Source organism: Geotrypetes seraphini, chromosome 3 (assembly GCF_902459505.1).
Source record: "Geotrypetes seraphini chromosome 3, aGeoSer1.1, whole genome shotgun sequence".
NCBI lineage: Eukaryota > Metazoa > Chordata > Amphibia > Gymnophiona > Dermophiidae > Geotrypetes > Geotrypetes seraphini.
Window position 1 is genome coordinate 199,921,748 of NC_047086.1, and position 21,881 is coordinate 199,943,628.

Sequence of the window (21,881 nt, forward strand, 5' to 3'; positions counted from 1 at the left end):
ACTCCACGCGTGAGGGAATAGCAAAGGGGGGGGGGAGGGGGGTTCAAGCTGCTATTCTGAAGTCTCAGATCTCCTACCGAGATCCCACATCTGTGAAGTGAGAGAACAGTACCGGGCAGAGCTTTGGATACTTGCCCAGAAATAGCTAAAAAAGAAGGGGGGGGGGACCAAACAAACAAATTTTTAGATTGAATCAAGTTGGGCAGACTAGATGGACCCTTCGGGTCTTTATCTGCCGTCATCTACTTTGTTATGTAGATACGGAGGCAGATGTGCTCGCCTAACTGGCTGCCCCCCCTGCCCCCCTCCCTCCCTCCAGCCCGGTTGCCCTGAATCTTTGGGTTCAAGAGCCCCTTCCTAACCAGCGCTGTCACCTACAGGGCTCATCCAAGGCGAGCATCATTTGCCAACGGAGATATCGCCTTCGTGACTTTATTTATTTATTTCTCTTAGTAAGGAGGGGGGGGGGGAGGAGGCATGAGTCGGGCGAAATCGAATGTAAGGGGTGGTGGAGTCGCCGGAGTGAGAAGTAAGGCTGGAGCATTGATCCAAGACAGCTGGGGGGAGGGGAGAGAGCGACACACACGCACACACCATGTTAGCCACATGCACAGAGCAGCGGCGAGAGCTGGTGGCGGAAAGGACTAGAGACTGCAGTGAGCACTAGTGCCGGCCGGCGCTCTCCCTCCAGGCCCGGGCTGCTGCTCCCCCCCACCCCGGAGATGCGGCTCTGCTGCTCTCCCTTCTCCCCGCACAGCTTCAACTGAGCCGTCTCCCTTCGCGCCTCGGGCGCCTCGCTCGCCGGCCTGGCTGCAGGTAAGGGGAGATCGCTCCATGCCCAAAGCGTGTGCGAGCGAGCGCGACTGTATGCGCACACGGGAGCACGCGAGTGTGGGGAAGGGTTGCGCGCGCGCGCAAGGGGGGGGGGAGGTAGAGGGAAGGATTTAGCCCGAGAAACCGTGGTCAGTTTCCCAGGGGCTGGAGAAAATTAGGAGCGATGTGCTTAAACGGTTGATTCCCCCCCCCCCCCAATTACACAGCGAAGAGGAGCAGGGAGCCGATAATCCTCTGCTTCCCGCACCGCTGTATCTTTTCCTCTTGTTTCACTTTTAATTTTCATCCCAGCTACTGATAAGCGTTTCTCCTCGCGCCGTGTCTCCAGTCACTGGAGAAAGCAGGTGGGAATTGGGACGAGGGCCTGTAGGGGTCTCTGTTTCCTAAAGCCTGCCCTGCAGACAGCCTCCAAGACAGATCTGGATAAGCAAAATATGTCAACTGACCTGACTCTTAGGCCCCCCCTCCCCCTTCTCTCTGAGCCTATAAATGTAACTCATTAATATTGTGGGCTAACCAGAAAAAGAGGCCAGTTTGGGTCCCTTCCGGATTGAACTTGAATCAAAAGAACAGGGATGTGTGGTCAGAGAGAGCAGTGGATTTGTTCCAGTTTTTATTTTGATTATAATACTGTATATATTTTCTTATTTAGGAAGGCCAGCTGCTGCCATGGATCTGAAAGTGGAGGAAGAGCAGATGCCTGGAGGGGAACCTGTTAGCCTTGAGGCTTTTGCCAGTGGCTCTACATTGCATGGCCTGTCCCATATCTTCTCCTATGAGCGGTTTTCCTTCAAGAGGATTGTGTGGGTTACTTGTTTCATGGGCTCATTGGGTCTCCTTCTTTTTGTCTGCAATGAAAGAATCCAGTATTACTTCCAGTACCCGCATGTGACCAAGCTGGATGAGCTCTCAGTGTCCATAATGACCTTCCCGGCCATCACCTTCTGCAACTTGAATGAATTCCGTTTCAGTCGAGTGACCAAAAACGACCTGTATCATGCTGGGGAGCTCCTTGCACTCCTCAACAACAGGTGAGGACCTTGGGCAGGATCTTAAAGGACACAGGGGATGTAGGCAGGGACCATTCAGGCATTTGAACATACTGAAGGCAGAGTGCACCTATACCAAGCACATGCAGGAACAGCAGACATGTGCTAATACTCTTATTATATATTAGAATACCAGTATATATCCAAGTGCATACACTTCACACATACAATCGTACATTTACTTGTTTGGTGGCACATAACTTTATTGCCATTGTACAGGGTGGGCCACGGAAAAGTAGCCTGCCTCCGGCGATAGTATGACAAACTGAATGAGCAAGTGGATTGTTTTTATTTAGCGGGTGGTTTTGTTCCTGGGTACTTGTTGGCGAAGGCCTCTTGCGTTTCTTTAATCGATCATTATTCTTTCTGGCACCGGTATTAGAGGCGGGCTACTTTTCCGTGGTCCACACTGTAGTTCTGAACCCAAATTATAGCACAAAAAATGTGGAAAATGGTGGTGGATATGAGCCACTTGGCCTATCTAGTTTGTGCGAGGATCTGTGGGTTTTATGCTAGCTCGCTTGGGGTATCAGCAAGGCCGCTTTTTATTTTGACATTTAGTTGGTGATGCATTGGCTTACTGGGAGAAACGCAGCCATTTTTTAAAAGTTATGTTGTATAACTTGCTAAGAGCTGCTAAGAACATAGAAAGCAAGAGTGAACTGTGCTGTACATGATACCTCTCAATGTGTAAGAGTGCTCCTAGAGAATGACACTGGGACAAATTTTATCCCCGTCCCTGCCTCGTCCCCACAGTCTCCATCTCTGTCCCCGCCCATCCCTGCAGACTCTGTCTTCATTTGCACAAGCCTCAAGCACTTATGATTTTATATTTAAATCTTTTTTATTCCAGTATAAAAATGGACAATATTCTATACATCACAAATAGAGCCTTCCATTTCTATCTGGTTTTGGTACAACCTTCCCAAAGATTCAGTTGCTTGTTTTTACATCATCTGGGAATGTAATTGGATTGTCTTTCAGACGTGGGTGTAGAAGAGAATCTAAACTGACTTAGTGAATAAATAGGAAAATAAGTGTCTTTTAATTGCTGGAAATGCTCTTTGATGTCAGCAACGATGGATGAATCTGTTGCAATAACAGTAAGACGCTTGAGCAGCTAGGCACATGATGGAAGGACATTGTAGATGGCAGACAAGACTCAAATGATGTCATTTAACAGTAGTTCATTGAAATCCAAAAGCAGCTTCTGCAGTTTTTGATAATTGAATTCAGTTGCCAGTTGTCTAAGATGTGTTAAGTTTTTACATATTGATACTAGCCTCAACTTTTTAGAGATTGACATGGGGACAAAGTTTATCCCTGTCCCCATGGGCTCTATCCCCTTGCCATTCTCTACTTCTGGGTGCTCATTTACATTATATAAAGCAACAGCACTTATTCAATGTAAAGCACGCCTACATTTTTATGGTTCCAGTATTATAGTGGGTGAGGCGCTTTCTTGTCATTGGAAAAGGCTACTGCATAGTGGTGGCCACACTACATGAGCAAGAGGCAGAGAGTGTTGCCATCAGTCCGACCAATTGCTTTCTGGTGGCCGACCAACATATTGTACCGAGCTAGAAGATGTGGTCCAGGTGACTAACATAGAAGGATTTGAAAGAGGTTTGGAAAAGTACCTGGAGGTGTCGGTCAGATAGGAGAGCCCTTGCTCTGTATGCTTGGAAGTGAGCTATGAGAAATCTACTCTGGAATTTGTCGGGTTCTTGAGACTTGGACTGGAGACAGCATGCTGGACTCGATGGATCTTGCTCTGACTCAGATTGGCTTTAAAAAAAAAAAAAAATGCTCATCCCATCATAGCTTCTGGCGCATAGAAGGGTTGAGTAAGATTATGGAGGTGGCAGAAATACTTTTCACTTCTCAGGTTCGTGGCTACACTTAGGTCCTGGGTCTCATATCTTGGATTAGGTAGGTGTGTCTGTCTGGGTGTGTGGCAAGGCCTTTTCTGGAGCTAGGGGCTATCATTTTTTAAGCTACCCATACCCACACACCTCTTAACTTTGCACCTGGCTTCCTAGATAAATATCTCATTCCACTTACCCTTTCTAGGGCCCTTATATCTACGAATCGAAACCTATTGACAGTACCTTCAATTAAGGAACTATACTATACTAGAAATTCCATATTCTCAGTAGTTGCTTCCGCGCTGTGGAATGCAATGCCATCTTATCTTCGCAATAAAAATTCCCTAAATAAATTTAAAACAAATCTCAAAACATTTCTCTTTAAAGATGCCTACCAATAAGTGTGTGTAGGGGGGGGGGGAAGCTTTTAAGAAGCGATATCCCTGTTTCCCTCTTGTTATTTCCCTTCCCACTACCCTCATTTTTAGTTTTATTTATCATTGTAATTAAAACTTCCCTATCCCCCAAAACCTCTCATTTCCAATCAGTCTTATAGTATTGGGTTTACCCTCTTTTTATTTTATCGCAGCTAAATCAAAAACTATATTAGACCTTTCTAATTTTTAATATTGTAAACTGTTCAGATACATGTGATAGTCGGTATGTCAAGCCACAAATAAACTTGAAACTGTTCAGGTAAGATATTCAGGGCGCCCTGCAAAAGTATGTGCCACGTGAGATACACTCCAAGGTTCCTTACACTTTGTGTATCCACATGCCATCTGCAGGAGCATTGACAGAGGAGCCTCCACCCAGTGGGACAGTAAAGGGGGCGGGAGTAGGGGAGCAGACCACTCTGGTCGCTATCTTAGTGGGTTCGCCGGCACCTCTTTGTCCGTCCCCCCCCCATGCATGCTCACGGCGTCCCTTCCCTGCTCTCGGTACCTCTTTAAAATCTTCACCAGTGCGAGCAACTACTCTAGCCTGCTGCTCACACTGGCCTGGCTCCCTCCAAAATCACTTCTGGGTCGCAGGGCCAGGAAGTGACATTAGAAGGAAAGTCAATGCCAGCATGAGAACGGGCCGGAGAAGCTGCTCGCGCTGGCGAAGATTTAAAGAGGTATGGAGAGTGCGAGTGTGGCATGGGGGTGGTGAAAGAGCCAGGGGGGTACCACCGCTCCAGGCGCCTCCTACCTTCACTTCGTCACAGCCTCCACCTTATCCCTGATTTGCTAAGATTTGTGATGCTTCATTGGTAGGACCTAGATTCCATTCTCAGGGAAGATTTGTCATTTCCTAGGCCCAGTGGGGTTATGGATGTGGCAGAGCTCACAGGCCCTGAAAGGAGGGAGTCTCAGCCGTTGCTCTATGGCATTGGGCCTCTACCAGGGTGTCTGGTGTGTTACAAGGAGCTGGGGGATTCTCACCATAAATTTAACATAAACAGCAAGCTTGTGCTTGCCTTAAACACACGCACACACCAGCATGCTGGGTGGATCCAGAGCTGTAAATCAGGTATTCGATACAGTAGTTCTTTTTCTCTCCACATTCAGTGATAACTGTTTGACGCCAACCCGTGCTTGAACTGTTGCAGTTCTGTGAATCCTGAACCTCCTTGTGCTCCCTTGCTTTGTCCGCTTTGGCCTAGAAATGCAGGCTGCTGCTGCTGCTCCCTCCCCTGTGACCACGATCACTGCTGCCAGCTCGGCCCTGAAATATGGGGGTTTTGCTTCATCCCTGTCACCATGATTACTGCCATTGCTGGCTGAGGAGGAGGTGGCTTGAGAATACTTCCTTCTCTTTGGACGAGGTCTCTTTCTGCCAGCCCAAACTGTAGGGTTCAGTGTGTCACACACCTGAACAGTTTGTCAGGTGTGTCACCAGAGAAAAAAGACTGAGAACCCTTAATCTCTGTGAGCAAATTGAAAATGCCTGGTTGCAGGATTTCAGAAGGATCCCTGGTGCACGGCCCCTGTAATGACTGAACTGAAGTCAATTGGGAAATGATAAAGTACAACATCCCTGGGCGGTTGGAAATGAAAGGCCCCAATGCCAGATGCCTGATTGAGTGGGAAGCCCAAATGAACAGAAAAATCTCCAGTCCAGAAATCTAGAAGTGTTGGAAATAGTTAAGGAGGAGAGAGTGTCAAATGTTTTAAACCCTAACATCGCCACAAAAATTAATTACGTTTTCATAAAAGAAGCAGAATGAAAATGTTTTGCAATCTCTCTTTGTGTCCTGTGTACCAAGCTAAGTATTTAAACTATTTATATACTAAGGTGGAAAAAGTGTTTATAAATTTAATAGCAAATGAAAGATCCGGTGAGCAAGTAGTACATAAAGCCTGACACAATGAATTTGTATGATTGCTAGGTGGTACTTCTGAGGATCTATAAATGTACTATTTACTGTGAAGAGAGTTAGGAGGGGTAAGAGAATATACGCCCTTCCAATCTGTAGCTTGTGGGGCTGCCACATGTGTGATATAATTTCTATTGCAAGTTGAATGTGGGGTGAGGTTGCCAGCACTACCCCTGGCTATCCAGGCAAAGGAGACTTGCCCATAGCCACAAGGAGCACCACGCCAGCTCTCAGCCTGCTGCTTTTACCAAATACTCCTTTGCTCCGTATTATGTGGGCATTATTTGAACCTTCTATTTGTGCAGGTATCTGTGCTTCAAGATTTACTTTCTATGAAAAGTTCACACATAAGGCGAAAAGATGGCATTAAAATAGCAGTAGATTCCAGAAAATACTAGTTTGCCTGTCTCTTTCACGTGTCTACATTTTGGGATTTTAATAAGATTTTTAAAGTCCTCCCTTTTTATAGGATTGAAGATGTGCATCTTTTTAATGTGGGCACATAATACCCTATTTTGTTGGGGAGGGGTTCTATTTTAAAAACTTTTTGTTTAAAGAAAGAGCTCAGCTACATCGTATCAAGAACACCCTGAAGTTTTCTAGGGCAGGTCACAGAGCAGTGTTTCTCAAACCATCCCTAGAGGACCCCCTAGATCAGGGGTTGGGCAACCTCAGTCCTTGAGGGCCGCAACCCAGTCAGGTTTTCCCTAGTGAATATGCTTGAGATCCGTTTGCATGCACTGCCTCCATTTTATGCAAATAGATGTCATGCATATTCATCGGGAGAATCCTAAAAACCTGACTGGGTTGCAGCCCTTGAGGACTGAAGTTGCCCTCTCCTGCACTGGTCCATCTGGTGTTCAGCATATTTACAGTGGATATCTATGAGATACAGTTGCATGCACTGCTTCCGTTGAAACTGAATGTAAATGTATCTCATTCATATTCATTGTGGATGTGCTGAGAACCAGACTAGCCAGGGGGTACTCTGTCTAGGAAGGGCTTGAAAAGCAGTGCCATAAAGCATTATGTTAAAGCAGTGGTTCCCCAACTTGACCTGGAAGACACTCGATATCCACAATAAATTTGTGCTTCCTTATCCTTATTGTTGGACCAGTACAGACCTATGGGTTATGTCCCCGTGTCAGCAGATAAAGACAAGACCTGAAGATTCCGATGATGACATTGGTTTAACAGGTGGTGCAGCGAGGAATATTCCAGAATGCTAATACCAAATCCAGTTAACAGAGACTAAAACAAATGTTAAAAAACAAACAAACAAGAGAACCAAATAAATTAAACCTGATCCAGAAGAGGTTTTTAATACCGGCAGTCACGCTGAATGCTCTGTGCTGCTCTGACGGTCATAGAGTTCCTATGAGTGTTGGAGAGGTGCAGTGGACTGGCACTAAAAACTTCTTTTGTGGTTTTGTAAAAGGGGGGTATATGCAGATAGGACAAGGATGTGCTGAGACTGGAGTCGGTTCAGAGAATGGCCACCCGGATGGTCTCGGGACTCAAGGATCTCCCGTACGAAGAACGGTTAGACAAATTACAGCTATACTCGCTCGAGGAGCGCAGAGAGAGGGGGGACATGATCGAGACGTTCAAGTATCTCACGGGCCGCATCGAGGCGGAGGAAGATATCTTCTTTTTCAAGGGACCCGCGGCAACAAGAGGGCATCTGTGGAAAATCAGGGGCGGGAAACTATGAGGTGACACCAGGAAATTCTTTTTCACTGAAAGGGTGGTTGATCGCTGAAATAGTCTTCCACTGGAGGTGATTGAGGCCAGCAGTGTGCCTGATTTTAAGGCCAAATGGGATCGACACATGGGCTCTATTCACAAGGCAAAGGTAGGGAGGGTCATTAGGGTGGGCAGACTGGATGGGCCGTGGCCCTTATCTGCCATCTATTTCTATGTTTCTATGATCTGTAAACTCACGCCCACGGCTTTAATTTTTTTTGCTGGTATTTACAAAGGAGGAGAGGACAAGTCTCAGAATCTAGGAGGTCTTCTACATTTATACATAATATACCCCACATCTCAGCATAAAAATCTTCCTCCTAACAGTTGTTTTTTTATCATTAACTTAGCATCAATTATTGCATCAAAAATGTTTTTATCCGATTTAACACCAAAACATTTGTGTCCAAATATTATATAATACACCAAATGGTTTCTTTTGAAAATATTTTTCACCTTAACACATTAAATATCACTAAAAATTCTCAGCTCTTTTCTACATGTCAGCGAAATTTTAACAACAGTTTCTCTTGAAAATCCTTTTCAACTTAATTCTTCAGGTATCGCTTAAAATTTCTCAGCTTTGTTCTAAAACATTGTCAGCAAAATTCTAGTGACAAAACTCATGGGGACAGTATGGAGAAATTGAGTTACTGCAGGGACAGGGACAAATTTGTCCCCGTGTCATTCTCTACTGTCAATATAACATTCTAAAGACAAATCCTTCTACTCATGATTCAAACTTCACTTCTTTGGCACTGTTTCATCTATATACTGCCAGTGTTTTGTAACTATTCAGCCGCTGCGTCAGGATTTACTCCAAATCGGCTCCTCAAATTAGAAACAAAATCATTGATTACGAATTTTAGGAGCCGATTTGAAGTAAATCCTGATGCAGCAGTTGAATGGCTATGAAACGCTGGACACAAAGGTTTTGGTGTTAAATCTGGTAAAGAAATCTTGATACAGTAATTGATGCTAAATTAACTTAGGTTATTGACTACTGCCCCCATCTATTTTGATATATGCAGATAGGAGCAGACCTCAGACCCATAAATCTACAGAATCCTTTAGTCATCCAGGATGAGTCCTGGACAGGTCTAGCAGGACTCGAGGAAAAGAAATTAACAGGTGAGAACAAATATCACCTTCCTTATCCTGCTAGACTACTTCAGACATACAGATTGTGCCTTTAAAGGCATGTTCCACCTTGTCCAAACATCAAACTTGAAATGCTGGGTTAAAAATGGAAGGTGGATCATTTTGTGGCCCTGCAAATGTCTTCCGAGGCAAAGGCCCCTGCTTCAGCCCAGGATACAGCCTGCAGCCTGGTAGAATGAGTCTTAAGATCCCAAAGAAAAGTTTTCCAGAATACAGCAACAGCGAGTCTGCATGGATCAGCGTTCTGGGGCTTTTGACCTGACAGTTTCTTCCTGCTCCTCTGTACATTCAGGTCAGCCAGAACCAGGGCAAGGATCAGGCTGGCAGGAGGCCATGCACCAAGGTTGCTGCTTGACCTCTAGCATGGGCCTAAATCTGGCCACAGGGTGTCACTGTTGTGCAACAACAAGATTCCCTCTTCCCTAGGGACTCAGCACTGTCCCCATAGCATCCCCAACATGACAGATCTGAGGAGCACAAGATCTCAGCTGAGGATCAAAAGAGCTCGTTTTGCATGATTACAAAGATTTTCTTCTTTGAGTGCACTTGTCCCGTAATTTATTTAGACATGTAGGTGTGTTCTGTGGTAAGCTTTTTTTTTTTTTTTTGCTGCGATAAGCACATATCTATGCTCACCACAGCTTGTAAAAGGGCCCAAGTGACCTCCCCAGGATCACAAGGAATCACAGTGGGAACTAAACCCACTTTTCCTAGTTCAGACTACTGCACTAACCTAGCTAGCTACTGAATTTAAACCAGGAGATCTTAGCTCAATCCTCAGTATGCTTAACCAGTTTTGATTTGGACTATCCCCAGTGAACAGATATGAGAAGGATCTGCATATACTGTGTCCACTGTATGCAGATCTACCGTATATACTCAAATATAAACCTATCTGAGTATAAACTGAGTTATGTTTCCCACCCAAAAAGGGGGGGAAACTGTTAATTCAAGTATAAATTTGGGGGGGGGGGTATATTCTGTTCGGCCCTACTCTTATGTATCTCTATGTTCTCCCCTCCCCCTAAACCAATAACATTCCTCTTCCCTCCCCCCCAACCCCTGGGGACCCCCCGACACTGACACCATCAGAGCAGCCAACATTTCCAACCTCCTCACAGCAACCAATATTTCTTTCCAACTCCCCCCCCCCCTTCCCCGACTCTAATGCCACCGCCACAGTAACCAACATTCTCCCCAATCATCCAATAATCAGATCTTCGCTTATCAGCATTTAAGAATATAAGAATAGCCTTACTGGGTCAGACCAGTGGTCCATCAAGCCCAAAAGCCCGTTCTCATGATAGTCAATCCAGATAACTAGTACCTGGCCAAAATCCAAGGAGTAGCAATATTGCATGTTACCGATCCAGGGCAAGCTATGGCTGGGGTCCTCTGACACTGACACCAGCACAGCGACCAACATTCCCCACCTCCAACCCCCTTGCAGCAAGCAACATTTCTTTCTAAAACCTCCCAACTCTGATGCCACCGCCACAGTAATCAACATTTCCTCCCTCTCCCAATCATCCGATAAGCTCTTCACTTACCGGCATTTGTTTCCCCGGCACATGCTGAAAAAGTTATGTGCTGACTGGTTTGGAGCGGGGCCTTGAGCATCTATGCATGCTCAAAGGCTTGCCAGCTCTTGCCCTTTCTGAGAGCCTTGGAGAGGGCAGAAGCTGGCAGACCTAAGAGCATGCGCAGATGCTCAAGGCCCCGCTTCGATCCAGTCAACGCATAACGTTTTCAGCGTGTGCTGAGGAAGCAAATGCTGGTAAGTGAAGAACTGATTTTAGGATGATCGGGGGAGGTGGGGGGAAATATTGGTTGCAGTGGTGTCAGAGTCGGGAAGTTTTGCAAAGAAATATTGCTGCGAGGGAGTTGCAGGCAGGAAATGTTGGCTGCCGTGCTGGTGTCAGCGTCGAGTGACCCCAGCAAATGCCGGTAAGCAAAGAGCTGATTATTGGATGATTGGGGAATGGGGGATGTTGGTTGCTATGGCATTGGAGTGGGGGGGGGGGTTGGAAAGAAATGGTTGCTGAGGAGGTTGGAAGTGGGAAATGTTGGCTACTGTGACATTGAAGTCAGGGGGGGAGTGGGATTCGCAAACAAATGTCAGTTGTTATGAAGGGGTTGAAGGCATTGGCGATGAGGTCTAGTGCAGGAGAATAGGGTGAAGTTGAAGAAAAATGCCGGTTATTGGGTGGCATGGAGAGATGAGAGGCTTGCATATAAACCAAGACCCCCATTTTTGGGGGACAAAATATTTTGGTTTATATTCAAGTGTATACAGTATGTCTTGCATATTCCCTGTGGAGATCTTTGAAATGTGACAGGTTAGGGGTGTCCTGAGAACCTCTGCTTTAAATAGTCGGAGAATGATCAAAGATTTGGAAGCTGTACTTTAATGCAGTTGAGGCAGAAGGCCATATATTGAGCAAGACCTGTGACAGTGCAGAAGACTGGTACAAATGGGAAGACCTGATAGACCAATTTGTCCTCGTTGGCTGACAATTTCCATGTTCCTGTGCTTTAGCTTTAAATGCTTATACTTTCAGGTTTCTCGCTCTGACATTCTCATACAATTTCCAACTGTGCTGCACCATTTCTATGCACCAGAATGGCCACTGCCTTGACCTTGACTTCTCCAACTGATCTGCCACCAAATTCTGCACCTCAGCTCTTCCCCTCTCTGACCATCATTTGTTATCATCCTTCCCCCCAGATCCAACCAATCGCTTCCTATACAGTACATTTAGGAACCTTCATGCTATTGACCCTGACACCCTGTCCACTGCTGTCTCATTCCTTCCTTCAGCTATTATGTCATGCAAGTAGATCAGTGAAGCTGTCTTGTCATATAACACCTTTATCTCCCCTGCTCTAGATACTCGTGCTCTTCCCATTTCATGTCCTGTAAGGTGCACCAAACCCCAGTCATGGCCTTCCCCCAATATCCGTTACCTGCTCTTCTGTGCCCGATCTTCTGAACGTCTTTGGCTTAAGTCCCGCACACATGCTGACTTCATACACTTCAAATTCCTGCTGACATCCTTTCAGTCTGCTCTCTCGCTCGCCAAATACCCTTTTAACTAACTTTCTTAGCTCTAATTCTCACTGTCTCCTTGGCACACTCTACTCAAAAGTACCCCCACCTCCAATCCCCCTTTCACTTCCCCCCCCATATGATGGCAGAGTTCTTCTACGACAAGATTCACCTTGAGTTCTCAACAAGGTCACCTCCCACCCTTCCCCCTTCCAGCTGTCCACTCTGCCAACCTCCCTTTAACCTCTGCTACCTTTTCCTCCTTTTCTGAAATCACTGAAGAGGAAACTACACATCTTCTCTCCTCCTCCAAACCCACTACTTGCTCCTCTGATCAGATTCCCACCTTCCTACTCTCACTATCATCCCTCCAGTCACATCCTTAGCCTATCACTCTCCACTGCAACTATTCCTGATGTCTTTAAACATGTCGTAGTCACGCCTCTCCTCAAAAATACCTCACTAGATCCCTCCAACTATTGTCTCATTTCTCTCTTCCCCTTCTTATCCAAGACACTTGAACATTCTGTTCACTGCCATTGCCTGTACTTCCTTTCATCTCCCCTATTCTTGACCTACTTCAGTCAGGTTTTCACCCACTCCTTTCCATGGAAACTACCCTTGCTAAATTCTAATGACCTGTTCCTGGCCAGATCCAATGGCCTCTACTCTATCCTCATCCTTCTTGATTTATTTGCTGCCTTGGATACCATTGATCACTACTTACTCACCAATATGCTATCCTCACTGGAATTCCAGGATTCTATTCTCTCCTGTTTATCTTCCTACCTCTCCCATCGCACTTTCAGCGTATGCAATGATGGATCCTCGCATACTGCTATCCCACTGTCAGTCAGTATACCTTAAGGCTATGTCTTGGGCCCTTTCCTTTTCTCCATATTTACACACTCCCTTGATGCACTGATCTCCTATGGCTTTCAATATCATCTCTGTGCTGATAAAACTTCCAGATCTTCCTCTCCATACCAGACATCTCTAAAGGCCCGTCTCACCCTACCTGTCCAACATAACATCCTGGATGTCATACCACCACCTAAAACTGAATGTGGCTAAGACTGAGCTCCTTATCTTTCCACCTAAACTCATCTCCCCCCTCCCCCCTGTTCTCTATTTCTGTGGAAAACACTCTCCTTCTTTCTGTCCTCTCAGCTCGCAACCCTGGGATCAGATCCAACAAATCGCTAAAGCCTGTATCTTCTTTCTCTATAATATTACCACAACCCGACCTCTCCTTTCTGAGCACACTACCACAACCCTTATCCACACTCTCATCATCTCTCATTTAGATTACTGCAACTTGCTTCTCCCAGGTTTTCCACTCAATCATCTCTCTCCATTCAAAATTCTGTTGCACAACTTATATTCCATACGTACATTACCCCTCTCCTCAAGTCACTTTACTGGCTCTTCATCCATTTCCGTATACAGTTCAGACTCTCTTACAAGTGCATTCACTCTGCAGCCCCCCCAATATCTCTCCTCACTTATCTCCCCCTATGCTCCCTCCCCCGTGAACACTGTTTATCAGGTAAGTCCCCCTTATCTGTACCCTTCTCCTCCACTGCCAACTCCAGACTCCGTCCCTTCTATCTTACTGCACCATATGCATGAAACAGACTGCCTGTGGCAATTCATTAAGCTCTGTCTCTAGCATTATTCAAATCCAAGCTAAAAGTCCTTTTTTTAGGCTGCCTTCAACTCCTAATTACCACTCATCATAAGATACTATTGTCCATCCTATCATTCTCTCTGCAAGAAACTCCCCAACCTTATATGTTCTGTCTGTCTTATACTGTAAGCTCTTCTGAGCAGAGACCATGTATTGCATGTTAAATGTACAGTGCTGCATATGCTTTTCAGCGCTATAGAAATGATAAATAGTAGTGGTAGTAGTAAATATATGAGTGTGATAAAGATGCACTCTTGTGTACCCATTCTGCGTATGTATCAGTGTGACGTCCATCCCTTTAGCAGTAAGTACTGCCTTCATGATTTATGGGTGTCACTAAGATGTCTGCATGGGGCTGTAATGAATATCCATTCTGCAGCTGTCCATACTGCGCTCATGCTTTATGTGCATCAGTGTGACACCTGTGTAAGGATTTAATGAGGATCTATTCTTCAGCCGAAAGAAGGACTATGCAGCTAAATCGCAGAACTTCTGAGCACAATTAGATTTTGTCCAGCGCTATTGCAAGCCTTATCAATACCCCCGAAGAAGCCCGTTGGAGCGAAACGGATGGGGCCTCCGTCGGGTTACTAAGATAAGTGCCTGATTTTAGAAAGCTATATTTTTGGACAGTATTAACATCACTAAGCTGGTTTTTTTTGATGCTCACATGTTATTAATTGAGGGATTTTGAGAATCAATCACACAAGAATTATATATAAAAAATTTATTCATATAAAAATTATAAAATATATTTAAATGATTTATACAGGGGTTTTTGACCTGTGATGAAAACCAACCCCAATTGGTTATGATCTTTCTGATTGTATTCCAGGGGTTTTTTGAGGTCTTTTCTCCTCTGTTTTAAATGCACATTATAAACAACATTTAGTGCTCCACATCATTTGTCAGTCTTAGGATTTACTTTTTTGGACACTTAATTACGTTTCCACTTTTTTCTTTAGTTTACCTAGGAACAACTGAAATGCTTGCATGGGACTGTAATGAAGTTCCAGTCTTCAGATGTCTGCACTATGTTCGTGCTTTATGTGCATCAGTATGATGCCTGCATGATCTTCTTTTCAGCTGTAACATGCTGTATTTGTGCTTCATATATATCAGTGTGACAGCTATATGGTGTTCTGATCAAGCCTCATTTCAGCTGTCCAAGCTGTATTCATGCTTTATATGGAGCTCTGATGGAGATGTGCTCTTCAGCTCTTTCTGCCGTATTCCTACTTTACTTGAGTCCATAGGATGTCTTCTTGGAGCTCTGATGACAGCGGAATTGCACACATAATAATAGAAATCATGAAACTGAAAGAGCTTCTGAAACCCTGTCTTGTCCTTGCAAATTAAATGAAAGTCAGGAGAGGTCCTGTGAACAAAGATCACCCAGTGTGATGCTAGCAGTCACCCGTTAACAAAATGACGCTGGGATATAAATATAATGCTGCAGATGAATGCAAACGGGATAATATTTATAGCTGCTTCCGTTATTAGAACACAATGTATAAGTGAAATAATGGGAAATATTAAAAATGGTTCTAGAATAGAAAGCTTGCTGTCTTAGATCACAATGGGTGATCTGGGTTTGCAGCTTGCTAGCTGTTACTGGCTTCTGTCCTGTTTTTCTATGAATGGAAGGCGTTAAAAGAAGCCCCATATCTGTGGCAGAAATTATGATGCCTGTTTCTCTATTCTATGCTCTGAGAACCCTAGGGGGGTCAGTGACTTTTCCCGGAGCTCTCACGCACACTCAGCCTTTGTCACCCCTGGAGTGTTGTGTGATATTTTGTGATGAGAGCACTGTTGGAAACAAGACTTCAGAGAGCCAGGATGATAGATCAGTGGCCTAGAGCACCATCAAAAGCAAAGAAAAACGCTGTGTTAGGATTGTGTCCCTGGACTGCCGTATGGTCGCTTCAGGAATGATGATTGCATTACTGCAGTCACGCAAAGCAGAGGCAGTACAGCCTCCTGAATTTGGTGCTGTGATATAATATCCTTAGTACAGTCTTCTTTCCCTGCATTGTCATATAGCTAATCTAACTGGTTTTTTCCTGGAGCTTCAGGATACTGTGCAATGACACTGCTCAGGAGTGCTGTCGGTGCATCATGCTACGGTCCAGGCACTGCTGTGGCATCTCAGCACTGTTCTGTGGGCATGGGTGCTGTGGTGGGATCTCGGCACTTCTGTGGGCACAGGCGCTGTGGTAGGGTCTCAGCATTGTTTTGTGGGTACAAGCAACTTCAGTAGGGTTTCAGTACTGTTCTTTGGGCACAGATAACAGAGTGGGCAAGCATAACAATAGACTGCTTTTCATCATGGCGGGAGTTGCCGTACAACTTATTCTGAAAAATGGGGACAGGTTAAACTATAGTTTTTGGTGTGAATCCTTGTGCCGAACTTATCAATTTGTACGTATGAGAGCAATACAATTGTGACATTATAAGAAATTTAAGGATGTTTGGAACCCATTGACAAAATTTTGTAAAGGTTAATTATTGGTTTTAGCCCTTTGATTAAACACATCCAGGAGGGGTGGGGGGAGGGGGGATATGCCTTTAAATTATTATTTGATTGTAATTTGTTGGTTTTGTTCATTTGTATTACTCTTGCTTATTTTTATACTGTATGAAAGGATGGGTGGTGGGTGGGGAAGGATATGTATTTATTATATTATTTGATGGAATTAAGTGCTGTTTATTTTGTACATTGTTTGATAATATGTTGCACTTGTTGGTTTTTAAAAATGAATAAAGATATGGGAAAAAAAAACCCAAACATTTCTGGGAATGTTCTGTTACTCATTTTCGTTTGGCCATATTTTTCATCACAGGAGCAAAATTGTTGAGTTTGCACTTTTTCGAACGAGAGCACTATCTTTCTGAGAGCATGCACTATACGACCATAAGCAACAGATACCCTTTACGTCAATAATATGCACTCCCTTGAAAGAGTATGCACTATTATCATCGAAGATTAAAAATACTAATTTTTTGTTTATTTTTCTACAAAGTAACATAGTAAATGTTGGCAGCGAAAGACCCGCATGGTTCGGCCCAACAGAATGCCCTCTGGCACTCTGCTCGTTTCTGTTTGATAATGATGTGTTATGATGTGGGATGTTTACATTTCTCTTGCCATTCCTAACAGGCAGTGCGGTGAGGTCTTGGCACTGAGTTGTGGGCACAGGCAGCGGGGTGCGGTTTCGGCACTGTGGTGAGGTCTCAGTGCTGTATTGTGGCACAGTTGCTGTGGTGAGGTCTCAGTTCTATTCTGTGGCACGTGCAGTGAAGTGTTAGTACTAGAGCTGCAGGGGAGGTGATGTAGTGGGGTATGAGCACAATACTGCAGTATCCCCCCCCCCTTTTTACTAAACTGCGATAAAGGTTATTAGCGCAGGGAGCTGCGCTGAATGCTCCGCGCTGCTCCCAACCCTCATAGGTGTGGTGGGGTCTCACTCACTGTTATACTGCCCTGTAAAACCAAAACACAGTAACTGCTGAGAAAGTAAATATGAGAACAGTTTTTAAAAAAACCTGATTTCTTTGAATAAATCCCCACAAAGTAATTCTTGACCAAAACTAATAGAGTACTGTATTCTGGTTTAGCATATCTCCCACTTATCAAGAGATACTGTGTTTTGGACTTCTACTGCAGGCTTGAAATGCATCCAAATGTTAAATGCTTCCATATTAAGAAATATTCAGCAACTACAGGACAAGTTAGATTAGTTTTAACAAAAATTTAAGTTACGAGTGTTCTGACTTTTCATGGCAGTATACTGAGGCAGAGGTGACGGGGTGTGTGTGAGGTGTCAGTGCTTTGCTGGCAGCCTCCTTTTTCAGAGTTATCCAATTCTGTGAAAAAGCAGTGAGGTATGAACAGCTGAACTGAGAATGTTTTTTCCTTTCTCCCCAGGTATGAGATTCCAGATACCCAGCTAGCTGATGAGAAAGTTCTCACTATTCTACAAGAAAAAGCTAATTTTCAACATTTCAAGGCCAAACCTTTTAGTATGTTTGAGTTCTACGACCGGGCTGGCCATGACATCCGGGATATGCTGCTGAGCTGTCGTTTCCGGGGTATAGAGTGCAGTGCCGAAGACTTCAAAAAAGTGAGTACCCTTGGCTCACCTTAGTATCAAAAACTGCAGCAGTGTCAGCTGGTGAGATTTGTTGCTACTGCTAATGGGGTGTATTTGGACAGCGCTCCTCATGAATACCTCACGGTTTTCTGGTTCTCTGGTGCTGAAACAATACTGAGTGTGACCTGTGTATGCCTTCGGATTCTGATGTCGGAGTAGTTGTCTCTACTCCTTAGGAGGGGGGGGGGGGCAGAAGAAACTGTTGTGGAGTCAGTAGAAGTGATGCAAAAATGTAAAAAGCCAACCAGGAAACAGTATGTGGAGATTAGACACAAGAAGACAGAAATAAGGAGAAAAAGAGAGGACAAGATATGTGCGAGCCAGAGGGCAGATTAGGGGGTGCAGGTGCAGAAAGAGAAAAGGGATAAGGCAAAAGAGTGAAGAGTGCAGATAAAACATGCGCACACATAGCAGGATAAGAGCCCTGAGCAGAATCACATAGAGCGAATTACAGAGTGATGGGGATTGTAATTTACAGCTATATACTCAGTTCGCCCACTTGCATGAGCAATGTCATTTCTTCAGTGTGTTCTGTAATTATTTTGCGCTGACATTCGGCTCTCAGACACACCAGACCCTGGGTGATTGCTATCTTTCCTGTAAGATCTTTCTCTCATGATTTTTCTGATCCTCTCTGTGCTCTTTTCCCTCAGATCTTTTCAGTGTTCCATTTTTTTTTTTTTCTTTATTCTCCTCCACCCCCCTCTGTTTAGATTTTACCTGTTTTATAGTAAGGGCCAGGGCGTCATGCTGAAAGTTCAGGATTGTGATGGGAATGATTATTGGCTTTCCACGCTGGGTTGCAGGACTGGCGTTATGTCTAGCGTCAGGGGCCCAACCAACAGACAACAGCGGAGGTTCGAGACAATGGTGTCCAATTTTATTCAACAAATCTTGTGCGGTGGCTCGACACGCATGTGTTTCAGCCATACAGCCTGCTTCAGGAGCTTAAAATACATACATGAACAATAAATATTTATGAGATAGCTTATGTAACACACAATGGAAATATTAAGCAAGCTTAAAGATCATTAAAATTAGGAACATTTGAACAAGGGGATGGAAAACCTTTCATACGCTGAGAGATTGGAGAAACTGAGTCTCTTTTCCCTGGAGAAGAGGAGACTTAGAGGGGATATGATAGAGACTTACAAGATCATGAAGGGCATAGAGAGAGTAGAGACGGACAGATTCTTCTAACTTTCGAATAATAAAAGAATAAGAGGGCATTCGGAAAAGTTGAAAGGGGACAGATTCAAAACAAATGCTAGGAAGTTCTTCTTTACCCAACGTGTGGTGGATATCTGGAATGCGCTTCCAGAGAGCATAATAGGGCAGAGTATGGTACTGAGGTTCAAGAAAGGATTGGACAATTTCCTACTGGAAAAGGGGATAGAGGGGTATAAATAGAGGATTACTGCACAGGTCCTGGACCTGTTGGGCCGCCACGTGAGCGGACTGCTGGGCATGATGGACCTCAGGTCTGACCCAGCAGAGGCATTGCTTATGTTCTTATGAACAAGAATATCAATATCCGAACGAATGTGATTAAAATTATGCCCCTCATCTCCTTCAGTTTCATGCAGACCTGGGGCCCAGCATAATTGCCGTGGTTGCTCCTGGTGTCCTGCTCTGGTTCTGCATAGAATTTTTTCCGGTTCTTTTTCCATGATTCCATTCTGGCGTGTGTAGTGAGGAGAGCCTGGATAGGAGCCCAGGCCTGAGGCTTACCAGTTTTATAATAACAGGGACATGAATGTTGCATACCCTCGATTATTACCGTGGGAGCAGGCAGGAATGATTTAAGGGGTTTGATTTTGAAAAAAAGGTTGTTCTTGTGGTATTGATGACTCTCTGAGGATTCCTCTTTTGCTGTCTCTGCTGTAGTTGCCTGTGTTTTGTTGTAGAAAGCCTGGGCACGGGAATAGTCAAATCCAGTAGCTTGTGTTTTCTCCTTTTGTATAATATCTAGCACCACATCAGTGGCGTACCAAAGGGGGGCGGTGGCGGGGGGGGGGGGGAGGGCGTTCTGCCCCGGGTGCACACTTCAAGGGGTTGCACAGCCGGCTGGGTCCGGAAGCTCCCGTGCTGCTCAAAATGGCACCTCAACGCGGCTGCCGACTCTGCTCTGAAATATGAGTCGGCAGCCGCACTGAAGTGCAACAAGGTCCCGCGATGACTACTTCTGCTGCCTCTGCTCCAGAAGAGGTAAGTGACGTTGGGGGGGGGGGGTGTGAACCGGCAGCCACAGTCATCACGGGATCTTGCTGCAAATCCCTGCGTCTGCCGGCCCAGCCCCCCTCTGACATTACTTACCTCTTCTAGAGCAGAGGCAGCAGAAGTAGTCATTGCGGGACCTTGCTGATTTTGATGGAGAGAGAAAGGAGCATAGTAAGGTGGTAGAAAGAGAAAAAGGGGGTCAGGGTGGTATAGAAGGGTGGTGAAGGGAGAGAAATGGGGTCAGGATGGTAAGAAAGGGTGTGGAGGGTGAGAAAGGGGGTCAGGATGGTATGGAAGGGTGTGGAGGGTGAGAAAGGGGGTCAGGGTGGTATGGAAGCATGGTGAAGGGTGAGAAAGGGGGTCAGGGTGGTATGGAAGCGTGGTGAAGGGTGAGAAAGGGGGTAGATGCTGATGGAAGTAGGAGGAAGGGAGAGGAGAAAGTGAAATACCAGACCATGGGGGTGTGGGAGAGGGAAGGAGAGGAGAGAGATGCCAGACCATTGGAGGAGGGAAGGGAAGAAGATGGATGCCAGACCAATGGGGGTGAAGGGAGAGATAGAAGGGGGAGGCATAAAGTTTCTGGAAGGGGAATAGAAGGAGAGAAGATGCCATATAGAAGGGGCAGAGAGAGGGTAGACAGTGGATGAAAGGAAGAGAGTGACAAGAAGATGAGGAAAGCAGAAACCAGAGAAGACAAGGCAGAAAAAAATTCTATTTATTTAATTTTTTTTTTTTTGCTTTAGGGGAGATGCATCGCTGTTTCTGTGGTGTTGCATTGTATGCAGAGTCCAGCTTCTTGGTGCTTCGGTTTAACCTTTGTCTACTTATTTTTATTCTATCTCCCCATTTACAAAACTGTAGAGCGTTTTTTAGCGTTGGCTGTTACCACTATGGCTAAAAACCACACTATAGTTTTGTAAAAGGGGGAGGGGTTAGTTTGTGATTACATACTAGGCAAAGGTGTTTTCTGTGTTCTGTGTGTTCGAAAAGACATGGTTTTCTGTTAGGATTGACTGTGGAGGATTGATCTGTACTAGTCTGGCTTGTTTAGTTTTACAATGGGTTTATTGATGTACTGCTCACTGCAGTATGTAAGATGTTGCCTTTTCCTAGGTACACTCTTGTGTGACATGTGGATGGTTACTAAAAATCATGTTTTTCATACAAATAGGGAGGTGTCAAAAAATGATGGGCCCTGGGCGTCACCTATGCTAGGTACGCCACTGCACCACATATGCTAATCCTCTGGGTGCAATGGGTTTTTGAGCACCTCTGCTATGGACCAGACTCCTTCACTGTGTGCAGGGAGGGGTGATTTCAATTTTGCACCCTCCTCCCCTCCCAATTATTTAGAAAAGTTGACTCCTACATTTCGGTTTCATAGTCCGATTAAATATTTCTGCATTATTTGGTTCTGTTTTCTTAGGTTCCCTAAGCTGTCCTTCTGGGAGCAGGACTCCCTTTGCTTTCATAAGATAAGGCTACAGGGGAGTCGCCTTGCTTTACTATCCAGGCTCCCTCCCACCTATGGGCAAATTGCAGGGTCCTTGTGAGATCGGATTTCACTAAAATTGTTCTTATTTCCCAGTTTCCTTTTCCCTCCTATCTTTCCACAATTGGTGTGGGCAGGCAAAGTATAAAAAGTAGACAAACGTAGGTGAGGACGGATTGAGAGCTATTTTTATTTTAATTATTTATTTGCATTTATTACATAAATGACAAAATTAGATACATCATCATATCACTTA

General features: G+C 44.9%; 1 protein-coding gene across 2 annotated transcripts in view; it reads left to right on the forward strand.

Annotated features, from left to right (window-relative positions):
* Window positions 1-257: 257 nt before the first annotated feature.
* The window catches only part of ASIC1 (acid sensing ion channel subunit 1), a 524,111-nt gene continuing 502,487 nt past the window's right edge, over window positions 258-21,881 (forward strand). Inside the window, exons 1-3 of one of the 2 annotated variants that reach the window (XM_033938552.1) lie at window positions 258-816; window positions 1,487-1,865; window positions 17,688-17,883. In XM_033938552.1, coding sequence (XP_033794443.1) covers window positions 1,504-1,865; window positions 17,688-17,883 — 558 coding nt within the window. In that variant the 5' untranslated portion in view covers window positions 258-816; window positions 1,487-1,503. Of the gene's footprint in view, window positions 817-863; window positions 1,179-1,486; window positions 1,866-17,687; window positions 17,884-21,881 lie in introns of those variants that run through there. The other variant, XM_033938554.1, reaches the window with a different exon arrangement.